General features: G+C 36.1%; 2 protein-coding genes across 2 annotated transcripts in view; one reads left to right on the forward strand and one right to left on the reverse strand.

Moving 5' to 3' along the window:
• Positions 1 to 4,103, forward strand: part of EEA1 (early endosome antigen 1) — a 69,939-nt gene extending 65,836 nt beyond the window's left edge. The window contains 1 exon segment of the mRNA XM_032493636.1: positions 724 to 4,103. Coding sequence (XP_032349527.1) covers positions 724 to 846 — 123 coding nt within the window. The 3' untranslated portion in view covers positions 847 to 4,103.
• Positions 4,104 to 6,653: 2,550 nt separating this feature from the next.
• The window catches only part of PLEKHG7 (pleckstrin homology and RhoGEF domain containing G7), a 36,129-nt gene continuing 29,518 nt past the window's right edge, over positions 6,654 to 13,264 (reverse strand). Inside the window, 4 exon segments of the mRNA XM_032493637.1 lie at positions 6,654 to 6,761; positions 7,779 to 7,833; positions 7,835 to 7,874; positions 11,387 to 11,538. Coding sequence (XP_032349528.1) covers positions 6,654 to 6,761; positions 7,779 to 7,833; positions 7,835 to 7,874; positions 11,387 to 11,538 — 355 coding nt within the window.

The raw sequence follows: 13,264 nt of genomic DNA on the forward strand, positions 1-13,264 counted from the left end.
CCTGACAGACTTTAAAAGTTTTGCCGTTTATTGATTAATTTACAACTACATAGAATGATTAAATTTCATGCAGTCTAGTTTCTGGTTAGCAGATGTGTTTCAATTTTAGTTTTAAATTCAGTTGTTGGCTTCCTACTGAGTTACTCTCTAGAATACTTATTTTCTGAATCATCATTAAACTCGTATGTTTTAGTCATCATTGGGTTCTTTTAAAGGAAGTAAAAGCAGAAATTAAAAAATTTAAATAATACCATCATGTGATGTTTCAAGTTTATATTCCTTTTGAAGAAATTATGCCTGAAACATCTGACAAATAGGAGTAGTTTTTCACCTGATAGAAATGCTTTATTAAACACTTTTAGGCCTCTTGCCTTCTGAGACGACCTACAATGTGTCTATGGAGTGTGTATCTCCCTGAATAAATCTGCCTCCACTTTAAAACAAAACAAAAACTTTAAAAATGCCTCCTAAGGTTCTTTTTAGAATCTCAAGATAAATTCCATAATAAATGTTTAGCATGGTATCTAAATACAAAGCATTCAAATTAACCAAGGGATTCAATTGACATACTGAAACTTTGTTATTATTAAGTAATATAAATAATACACTAATCACTTAGAAGTTAATATACTTTCACAGTGCAATTTTCAGTATTCTTATAGTCTCATAATACTTTTGGTATAGTTTTTATGCTTGAAATTGTTGAATTTTTGTCATTTACAGCATCACTGCAGACAATGTGGAAATATCTTCTGTGCTGAGTGTTCAGCCAAAAATGCCTTAACTCCTTCTTCCAAGAAGCCTGTTCGTGTCTGTGATGCATGTTTCAATGACTTGCAAGGATAATGGATTATCACAACTTCAGAGTAATATTACACTAACATTAGATTTTTAATAAATGCACTTAATAGAAGTCTTGGACTACTACTATTTGATTTGGACAGTGGTTGCAATACAAAACCAAATTAGAATTCGTATATTTTGGGATGTTATCAAGTAAAACTCTTCTATTTTTGTGAGACTTGGGCTCATCTTTCATTACTTTTTCCCATTTAACCTTGGAACAACTTTCATGCCAAATTAAGAATTAGTCAATGAAATGTAAATAAACTTTGAATGGAAAATAGCAATGTATTTTTTTAAATATAATTTCATTGTTCACAAATGACATGAATACTCTTCCATAGCTTACTTCGTCTTTCTCCCAAATTTGGTGTACAGAAATGTACATGGATGTTACCATATCTAACACATTAATTAAATACTCACTTTGTGAAGTCACACAGAGAACTATAAACTTTATTTTTTCTTATATATAGGTCCATAGCTCAGTTGCATTGTTATGATAAAAATTTACTAAAATGTTCTAAATACAGAGTATGCTAAAATATGTATTAACCATTAATTCAAACATGGTTTTTAACAATATTGATTAAATTCTCTTGGTTGTGTAGATCAGGGTTAATATTTTTCTTTTTATCTTTTTCTATCTCATTTTTAAACTACCACAGTCTTAAGAATCCTACAAAATTCCTCACCCTCCCCCCAAATTGGAAGGTAAATAACAGAAAATGTATAATGATTCTATTTTGTTTCTTCTAAGTGGGAAGTTTTCTGACTTAAACCCTCGTTTTGTCTCGCCAGCATCTTCAGGAATCTGAATTTGCTTTTTTAATGGATCTGCTTTTTTTCAAGGTAATTTGGTTCAACATTCCCAAGCATAGCTCAGCTTCATTGTAACTGTTTTGTAATTTTGCATCTTAAAGCTAGTAACTGATATTGCTACAGTCATATCTGTGAAAACAAATACTAAATGGTAAGGAGACATTAAGTATTCTGCTTGACTTAACTAATAAAGAATTTTTTAACGTTGTGAACTTGTTTTAAATTTTAAAAGGTTCTGAGTTTGGGGTTCCATATCAACTGTAAATATTTTACTTTGCAAAAATAACGCTATGAAATTATCTTGAAATAACAGTTGGGTAACAGAGTATTGCCAAAACCAAACGTATTTGGGAACCCCAAAATTATAATCAGAACTGAAACAGAATGGCTAATTGAAAGTAATTAAAAATTAGCTTATTTGTATGCTGAACAATGGAATTGAACTTTATCATAGTCTTATTAATTTGGAAAATTTGAAAACTTGTGAAAAGTCATTAATATTGATTCATTACTGTCTCTAGAGAAGAATGTAAAGTTATATTTTGTTCAGTGCTATCATTTGGTAATAGTAGGGAAGGCTGGAAGCTTATGTTTCATTTACAGTTAACAGTTTATAATATACACTTGCTTTCAACTATCATGCTGAAATGATTCTATTTTCTACCTATTACATACATACATAAACTAAAAGATTGCCATATATTCATTTAATTATTAAAAAAAAACCCATTTAAGTAAAACTCTGTTGTCAGTAGCTACTAAGGACCCTGATTGAGTCCCTGGACTTGGATAAATATATATTCTTGAACATACAGAATGAAGAAATACAATGGCTCTTTATTAAAAATAATAGTTCGATAATAGAAATTGAGCTAAAATTATGCATTTTCATATACTTATAAATTCTTTCAAATAGTCTTAATTCTACACTTTTATATATAAGTAACTTAAGTATGTTGGAAAAACATTCACAGCACCACTGATTATTATTTTTTTTAAGATAATGAAACTTCATGAGAATTCTTCGGGATTAGAATATTGTTCAGTTCATCTCCTGTCTTGTCCCTCCTGCCCCACATATTCACACAAAAAATTGTGGGGACAACAAATAAAACCATGTTTGAGTAATTTTCTACTTTTCAACTAGCTAATCTCATTTCATAGGTCCTAAATGATTAGGCTACTATACTAATTAAAAATGACACCTAATATTTTCCTGTTAATCTCACCAACTTAAGGTGTTTGGGAAACAAAAATTAAAGTTTTTCTTTAAATGGTTCTGCATTTTAGATGTCTGCTGGTACTATTGTCAGTGATTTGGAGCTGGTACATACATTCCAGCTCTCCTGGAAAGCATATTGGCATCTTATGTTAGTAAATTCTAAACCCCAGCACAGAAAACATGAGGTAAAAATCAAGTCTTGCTGGGCTAGCATACAGTAAACTACACATACAGATTGTTTTTTAATAGAAGACAAAGCTGCTGGTATAGGACTTATTTTGAAGAAAAAAGAGGGAAACAAAAACACAAAAACCTCAATGCAGTGTATAATTTTGTTCAACTACCTCTTAATGTGGAATTAGCTAGTTTAATAGTTTCCTTACAGTAATGTTAAATAGTAACTCCCAAATTTGTTAGTTCCCCATCTCTCTTGAAAAGGCTTTATGATTATTTTATAGTTTTGGGAACTTTAGAGCCACTTTTTTTTTAAACCTGCATTTGCACAAAAATGTTTAGCTTTTAAGTGGAGAGCAAATTATGATTATATATTTTGATATTCATGACCTATTTGACTATAGCAGTTTTCTTTTTAATGCACTTTGGCTATGAAACCATGGATGATTTGATCCATAAGATTTAAATGTGCCATCAATTTAGTATTCCTGGACATGAGCTTGATGAATGGTATTCTGTAATAATGTGCCACACATTACACGTGTCTTAATTGCCCTTTGCCTGAATTTTAATGATCATTGTTATGTTATTGTTGCAGATGTGAATACTGTGCATAAACTTACTAAATCTATGTAAAATTGTATAAAATAGAATTGGAAATAGCCAAGTTCTGTGTAGAAGTAATGAATTTATTGTAACATGATGCAGTTGTGTATATGACATTCTGTACTTGAACTGGATCATATATTCATAGCTTCTGTAGATACTTTTGCATGAATATTTTGTTTAGTTTTTGGATTCATTTGTATTGTTTACTACGTGTGATCATGTAGTTGTGCCTTATTTGTGAGAGAGTTTAGCTCAGTAAATACTGTGGTTTCTAAACTCAGTGAGTGGAAGGTTATTGATTATAAATGTAACTGATAAATTACATAAGATTTAAATCTGTACAAAGAACAATGGAAGGATCCTCATTGAATTGTTGCTTTTGTTTTTTTTTTAAATATGTTAAAGATATTAAAAATAATTTCTTTCTAGTGGATGTATTCTGTGACTATAAATTATTTTGTCTATTTAAGAGTGAGAGTATCTTTACAGACTGTAAGAACTCTCCAACTGGATATAGGCAGTGGGAATGCTTTAATGTGCAACTTAGTAATTTCTCTTGAAATTATGAACTTCCTATTCTAATGCCATTTTGAATAAGACATTCCCTTTTCATTGTATTCATTATTTTGGAGAATTAATGAAACTAGAAAGAAACATTAAACAACATTAAATTAATTCCTTCTTTCATTGTATATCTAAATTGAATACCCAAGTGATTGTTTAAAGATACTTTCTGAAAGCTCAATGTACTATTGCTTTTTACTGTTTTTTCCCCCTGGGAACCAAAGTTCTAGAAGTGTTCTTTCATTTTACTCTAAGGTGCTCCCCTCTGAAGAGAATAATGTGTAGATGCTCAGGCACTCAGTATATATGTTAGATAGATAGGTTCTTTTGTGAGCTTTATAGAATTCCACTTGAAATATACAGCATATTTTAAAGTTTTTTTGTGGTAAGAACAGTTAACATGGTATCTACCCTCTTGACAACTCTTCTACGTGTGCAGTACAGCAGATCTCTACTACTTATTTTGCTGAACAAACTTTGTGCCCACTGATTAGTAACTCCCCGTTTCCCACTCCCACCAGCCTCTGGCAACCGCTTTACACTCCGATTCTACGAATTTGAATATTTTAGAAACCTCATATAAGTGGAATCATGCAGTACATCTTTCTGTGACTATTTCCCTTTGCATAATGTCCTCAAGGTTCATATAAGTTGTTGCATATTACAGAATTTCTTTTCAAGGCTGAGTAGTATTCCATTATAAGTATATACCAGCTTTTCTTTATCCACTCATCTGTTGGTGAACATTAAAGTTTTTTTCCACCTTGGTTATTGTGAATAGTTCTGCAGTGAACATAGAAGTGCTGGTATTTCTTTGTATATAGCATATTCTTATGTTATTTTACATCTTAACTAATTACATTTACATGTTAATTTAGTCAGTCTTTTTCTCCCTTTAATGGGACTGAAGGGAGAAACTATTCTTTATATATATAAATATATGCTTACTGGACTCATGGGACTAAAAGGAATATTGAGAGATGACCTAGACCTAGTCTACTGCCTTTTACCTAGGTTGCCTGATATCTAGAAATCCCTAACAATTGTCTTAATTGTTAATTTTTTTCTAAATAAAAGTATATTATTTTTCATCTCTAAGAACTCAAAACTTCTTCTCTACTTTGCCTTTTTTCTTTTATTCATAGGCATTAACAGTAACATTAGTTACTGCTCCCCTGATTTTCCTTCCACTTCACTTACTCCTAATAAATATCTGACATCATTATACAGTGACTGTGACCCTCCATTCTAATAGTGCTTGGCCCTTAAAGGGCTGTTATGATGAACTTGTGTGTAATGCTGGTCTACACGGGACATCTGCATTTTCCTCAGAGAATTAACTGTGCACATGACTTCCCCAAGCATCATCCTCTCAATCCCATTCTCCAGCTTGAGATCAGTTAAGGTATTATTTGTTTTGCAGCCCAAGTTGATACATTTACTAACTCCATTTTGGAGATTATAGAAGGTGCCATGTCTGCACACTTGCATTTTAAATCCAAATTTATGGATTTCCATTTGATACAATCTGACTATAAGAACTAGTTCCTTAAATGCAGTTAATAGTATATTCTACCATGATAATATAATTCAAGCTGACTTCTTTGTAAGATCTCTAATGATGTTTCAAGTCCTACCAAAAAGACAAAGTGACTGCACTGTGCTAACACACACCCCCACTCAAAACCAGAAAGAAGCTTTATGACAAACTCCATCATTCTTCAAAAAATGAGATTTAGAGAAAGATATCTTATTTCTATGAAAATGTCCCAAGTGTTAAATGGTGGAACTAGAAAAGATGTTTGCTTTTCCTTTTTTAAAATAATGGAATTTAGTCTTTGGGATTTTCTCCTTCCAAGTAAAGAGTATCATAAAACATACCTGAGATAAGTAAACTGCTAGACTAGGAATTTAAAAACTGCTACTAAGATGTAGATCTTATTATTCATTGCTTAATATGTTAAAAGAACAATCAAATTTTGTTATCAAAAGAGTCATCATTGTGTATGAGGTAGAACTATAAAGCAAGGCTGACTTACAAGCCCATGTAGGACAACTGGCTTCACTGCAGATAAACACAAAGACGCAAGAATTCGTATCAGACACAAGCCCTGGGGATTGTTTTCTCCTGCCACTGCATTTATCGGATCATTCACCCTTTACAAACTGTAATAGCACCATACTTTGCTCACACCTCTTGTGAGCCTGACTGAAGCATTATAAGGTAGTCTGGATATCAAATTTGTTGTAGTCATTATTCCACTATCCTGAGGAATTTCCTAGCTCAAATTCTCAAATTCTAGAACTTCTTTAAAATGCACATTTTCTTCTAGCTCATCAACAGGTAAGTGGTACAAGTTTGAATGAAAGAATACCTTAATCCTTAATGTCTTAAAAGATGTGCCACTTGTTTCGGTCCTTAAATTTCCGAGGATTCGGCAGGCAATGTAGTTAAGGCTTTTTTCTTGGTTTCCTGACTCTTGGGGAAGCAAGAGATTGCTGCTGTGATTTGTGCCATCCATGTTTTCTGTTAAAAATAAAATGTACATAGTGAATGCTAAGCTGACAATTTCTCACATATTTGGATTAATATTTTCCTTTGTATTTGTTGACTTGCTCTTTAAAACTGAAGACTTGTGAAACATTTGCCTATGTTTCCCTTTTCTTTCTTAAGTCTAATTCATCATAAATAATCTCTAATCACATTTGAAAGTGCAAACGGATTAGATGACTATAGTATGCAAGTTGGATAAACAGTTGTGAGTAATCAAGGAACTGTAATAGTCAACGATGACTAATTAGAAAGACGAGTACTGAGAATGTAAGCAGTTTGAAAACTGAATTTCTTGAATTTTCACTTTGTGTGGAAACAGAAGTTCTTAACCAATGGCATAACTTGTAAAACAGACAGAGAGGAAACTTAAGTCCTTGAAAATAATGCAGTCTTGCATTAACTGCAAGTCTGGCCACATTGCTGCCCTGATGAAAGCCTACGGGGGAAAGACGAAAAAGGAACTTCTAAGATACAGAAACCAGAGTCAGACAGGCAGCTGCTCTTAAGCCCCACAGCTGTAAAATCAGTGGCATATTTTCAAAGGATGAAGAGACTTCACACAATTCATTACTGCAGAAGCCCTTCACTTAAGCCGACATCATATTGTTTGTATACTGGGGCTTTGGCAATTGACCAGAGCATCTTAAAAGTCAACCATGCAATCCAAAGCAATTCTTCCCCCGTTTCCTCCAGACCCTGCAGATCTTAGAGCAGCTCTGGAGCTTCTGCCGCAGGAGAAAATGAGGGAGGCTGTGTCAGCGCTGGGGATGTGAGTAAATGGTCAGTTCTGAGGTTTCTGAGCCTGATATGGACTAGGTGTCCAGATCCTTCCCCTCTTCCCAATTTCTGCCCTTCCCAAAGTACGTGGGGGAAATATACAAAATTGTCCACTCACTGTTCCTTACGGAGCTTGGGGTGAGATTTTTCTTCATTTGAAGCCTGAAGAATCAAAGTCTGAAGTATCAAAACCTACAAAATTGAAATACGTACTTTGATGTTTTCCGTTTGGGCTTGTAATAAGAATGCTGCTACACACTGTTGATAACTTTTCATGTTGTATGAGGAAAGCATTTCTCAGCCTGTAGACTAGAAAAAGATTAAAGACAAAAAGCCAAATCACTTAATATGAAATCCAGTTTTTCAGTACAGTAACGTGGATTTTTGTTTATTAATGTGTGGGAAGTTTGTGTCAATTAAAAAGAAACCTGATTCCAATACCAAGACTTCACTGTTATGTCCAAATAGAGCCCACTTAAATATGAAAACCCTTTCTTTCTTACCTAACGACTCCTGGAGCTTGATGAAATGCGATTATGGTTTAGGTGATGGAAAATGGGTTCCTCCTCAAAGCAGCAGCTTAGCATATGAGGTAGCTTTTATGTATGTAAAATATAAGTGACACAAATATGAAAATGCAATTATTGTTTCCTTTTTTGACCTTCACCACTCCTTTTTTAAATGTTTTACTTTCGTACTTAAAGAGAAGTCACATCAAAACAAGGGTTATAAACAAATTAAGATATGGCAAAAATACAAAACCACCTGAATGCTTCACAGCAGTCCAAGAAAAGCCAAAAAAAAAAAAAAGAGGACACAAATGAAATCCAACATCCACCAAATTATGTGAAATGTAAAACAAAACAAAAAGAAATGTTGGCATGGTTTCTGTGTCTGAAAAGAAATGGCCTATTCTGTCATTTCCTTATTGGTCTGTTATTAAAGAAATGACAGGAGACACTGGAAGAGCAGATTTTCTTTTTTGTATGTAGCCGGAACTCTTGAAAGCTTCTTCCTTGAATTATTAATACAATACAGGGCATAAAATTCTGCAGCCCATACATTCTTTCTACAGTCAATTTATGTTTAGGAACAAACACACACACCAAACCAGAGCTGGGGCCAGGTCACTCCAAGCACTTCAGAGACGAGGAGGAGAGCGCTGACGCTTCCTGGAGGATCAGTAGGCTGATGCCTGTCCGTGGCCGTCACTTTCTATTCCGTGACATTTCGGGGATTTAAGTCAGACTCACTGAGGCTAGCTGGGCCTCATTTCAGAATCGTAAGCAAATGTGGAGACTTTTATTTTCTTACCTGCAAGAACTCAGTATCACAAATTGTAAGCTAAACCCCATAATTCCTAAGTTCTACCACAACAAAGGCTGTCAAGGTTATGAAATTCTGTCCAGCTTCTCTGAGGTGAGGACTTAAACCTATTAAAATGACTTTCTGGCTGTGTTTTGTTTTGCTCCCTGATTTTTCTCCTTATAAATTCCTTGTAGCAAATGAGGCTTTAAATCAGGCTACTGTTCTTGGCTGGATTTCGGAATCCATTTGTCCCCAAACTGTAATTATAATTCTCAGTTATTTAAGATATCCCTCATCTGCTTGGTTTGTAATATGGCTGCTAAAGATTTTATAAGCCAAAGGACCTGGTCCAGCTAGGCTTGTAAAACAAAGTAAGGAGATAATACATGGTCAGGAATAGCTCTTTTCTCCCCCTGATGTTCTACTATAATAATTAACAACTGATATAATAGTTGACATCATTTATTAAGCACTTACTATGTACTGGGCACAGTGCTATGTATTTTTTTCCCGTTTTGTGTCATTTAAACCAAACAGCAACTGTATAACATATGCCAACCAATTCCCACTTACAGTTGAAGACACAGATTTAGATGAATTTTTCCAAGGTCACATAGCTTGTGAATGATACAGCCAGGATTTGGAACTAGGTCTCTGTCACTGCAATGCGCACTCTCTTCTTTTTTCAGACTTGACTCTGTCACTCTACAGCTATTCTGCCTCATGCACTGTATCTGAATGGTTAACCAGAAAAATGAGGAAAATATTAAAAAACAGAAATGAATGGCAGTGACAAATAAAAAAAATAACAAAAATGGTGTAAGTATGATTTTAAAAAAGACTTGATTTTATTAAAAAGAGAAAAGGAAAATAGAATAGAGAAAAACTTGCATCTCCTAAGGGAATCCAGTGCTGTCAGAGTTCCCACAAAGCCCAGTTCTGAAAGCCGGCAGGGCTGGGTCTGACCTTTGCCCACGCTGCTTCCACTCTTCCGCATGGGAATCTGACACCTTCCTCCTCATGGCCATTGATCATGCCAGAATCTTTTAACTATGGCCATGGTAGTAATAGGATAAATTCCTGGTCCAGGATGCCCTCCGCCATGACATCTTTCCCCATGGGGAAGTAAACTCTGTAACAAAGTGATGTCTGGGTCTCACATACCGAGTCTCTGGGTCCACTGGGCAGGGAGGAGGCGCACACTAAGGGTGGGGGTGGCAGTCACAGGCGAAGGTCGTGCTCCTGAGATGCCCCTTTCTGGGTGTGCTCAGGAAAGCGCTCTGGTTCATGCGCTTTGGCCTGTGACAGGTGGTGACGGTTCACAGCTGTATCTGATCTAAGAGGCCTTAAGGCCTGCCCAGTCGCTTTCCAGCAAATCTCAGAAGTAGAAAGAATAAAGGAGGCAGGAGGCTCTAGTTCTGGATGCAGCTTTCCCCTCACTGGAGCCCTGCTGCCCTTGGGGAGAGAGTTTGTATCCATTCATGAGTTAAATATTTAAATACATAAATTAGTTTACATACATTCATTTGTGTAGTCGTTCATTTCTTCACTGTGTGATGTTGCTCTGCTATGTACAGGTCTGTCTTCTGCTAATGACTGATGCTCTGGGCTTGGCTGCTGGGGTGGGAAGTGAGGGGACCGGGTAGTGCTCCCTCTTTTCCTGCTCCTCCCTTGGGACAGAAAGGCACTCTCCTCCTGCCTGGCTTCAACTGGTCTCCTAGGAGCCCGCCCCCAAGGCAGAACGAAGGCTGCTTCCTCCTGAACACTGCTGCCAGCCACCCAGCACTGCTTCAAGTCCCTCCAAGTCCCAGGGCTTTCCTGACAGGATTTTCTGATCTTTCATTGTTCTGAGAGCTTTTCAAGAACAAGGGCTATTTCTTATTCATCTTTATAACTATAACTCCAAGGTGCTCACAGAGTGTCTGGTTTTCAGGAGACACTCAGGAAACGTTTTAAAGGTGAATAAACATAATATATATGTCTAACGTATACATATGATGTATATGTATGCATATATAAGTATATATATTTATTTATTTCTGGCATTTTCCTAATTGCAGTAAAGTACGTTAGGCTTGCATAGCATGCCATAGTTCAGCAGTGCTTTAACAACAGCAATAGTACTACAAATGGTTACCAGAATAACAATCCTAACAATAGCTATCATTCATTGAGTGCTTTACGTGATTATGCCATTTAATTCTCATGAAAACCCACTAAGGCAGATTAGTGTTTTACCAAGATGAATCAACCCGTGGCTTAGAAAATTTAAGTACCTTGCACACAGGGTCACATGGCTAGTAAATGACAGAGCTGGGACATCCAACACTGGAAAGCAAGTCCAATACTCTTTCTGTAACTAACCTGTAGAGTGAGTGATAAACAGCTACACAGGATCCCAGTATTGTCTTTTATGAAGATTTAAATTGTATTCACTTCCTATTACCAAAAAGGCCAATGTAAAACTCTGGGATGGCAAGTAGATGAACTGAAGGATGAAAACAGACACACACCTGATATATGGAGTGGACCGAGGTTTCTGAGGACCCATCTATCTAGCAGAATGGGCTGACTGAGTACCGTGCACAAACCACCCTCTTTTATTACTGTCTGCAGCTCAGGAGTAAGTGAAAGATACATCAAACCAGGGTCTGAGTCCAAGTTTCTGGAATTAAAGAGGAAAATAATGCAGTAAGTAGGAAATAAATAAAGATGCACATACTTAAAGTATATCCTTAAGTAAATCGATTTTTGGAAACAATTGGTTGAAATCCAGATTACTGTTCTTTCTGGATCTTGAAAAGCATTTCCCAAAATACACAGGTGATTTAAATCAGTGTTTCTGATCCCCAAGTTTAATCACCTGAATAAATAAAGGGTAATGTCCATAATGGGAAACATTTTAATCACCATCACATCAATGGAAAGATCTTCATGTCCAGTATCCCTCCATAGTACTGAGTTAAATGAATGAGAATGAGGAGCCTCATTCTGGCCAACTCTGTGGGATCTTACACTAAACCCTAAATAGACAGATTTCATACTCTATGATTTGTAAATAACTGAAATTGTTTTGAATATATAAGATGCTGAATTTTTTTAAAAGGATGTCGAAGATTTTGATGTGCATGACATACATTATGTATTAAATAGCAAAGAGAAACTTAAAACAGATAACATTCGTTTTTTTTCCCACAAAATAAATGAAACCCGACATCTTCTCTGGGTGGTAATTTTTGCTCCTGTGAAGTCAATAAAACTCTCCAGATTTATCAGACAGAGGAAGTTAAGGGGAATTTAAAACAGATAACATTCCTTATTTTGGAACTCACTTGTGAAGTATGAAACCAAAATACTATCTTATAATATGGCCAGTAATGGGTTGCCATTAATTCATGAGTTCTGATTTGTGCCATTAGGTGAAGTGAAGGATAGCTGTGCTTCATGTCAGGTTTTTAAAGAGGACAGATTTTTCCTAGCTTGACCTGTTCAGACACCCTAGCCTGAGTAGCTGAAAACAGAAGGCCGTCCAAGTTTCAAAACTGCGTCTCTTAATATCCATCCCCTCCCCAATCACCAATCATCTATTTATGGATTGATTAATGGGTGTCTATTTTATTGCCTAAAGATCCTTAATTATTCAGCTTAACTAACTAACATGCCATCTAGAAGCTTAGGTTATTAAACGATATGAGAGATCTAGTCTCATGATCTTACATCTGTATAAGGCTAGTCATTTAGTAAAGAAGTGAGTGGGACAGAACATTAGCTATCTCTGATGGCCAAGACATATTACAGCTCTTCTTCCCACCTCTAAGGGCAGGTGTCCCAGAGCCACAGAGAAGGCCCCTTGCTGATACCACTCCCATACACCAGTCAGGGAACAGACTGCGACAGGGGGAGTCAGACAGCAAGCCCCTGATGGACCGTGAGACCACAGCTTCAAGGGTAGCAACAACGATAATGGTAACCATTAATACTTGGGTAAAGGGGAAAATCCCTATTCTTCGAAGAGATTTTGTGGCTTTAGTCCCTGGTGACTCATTTTTTTCTGTGATGCCAGCTGTACATTTGTTTGGATTTGGCAACTGTTAATTATAGGTAGGTCCTGAGAGACCAGGGCTCCTTCCCACCCACAGTTCCCAAATCCACATTTCTCAGGAAGGATGTGAGCTTGCAAATCAGAATGGGTGTCAGATGCCACCTTGGCACATGGCACAGACAGAGAGGCCACCCCCTACCCCTTGCTCTGGCAACTTCCACTGTGGTGGACAATTTGGACGAAGAAAAGGCTGTTATGGACAAAAGGATCTCAAGTTTCACTTGCTGAGGCAGGCCAGGCAGAAAGTCCTCTGGCTTCTGGGACTCACCTCGGATGTATACAGACTAAG

Source organism: Camelus ferus, chromosome 12, assembly GCF_009834535.1.
Source record: "Camelus ferus isolate YT-003-E chromosome 12, BCGSAC_Cfer_1.0, whole genome shotgun sequence".
NCBI lineage: Eukaryota > Metazoa > Chordata > Mammalia > Artiodactyla > Camelidae > Camelus > Camelus ferus.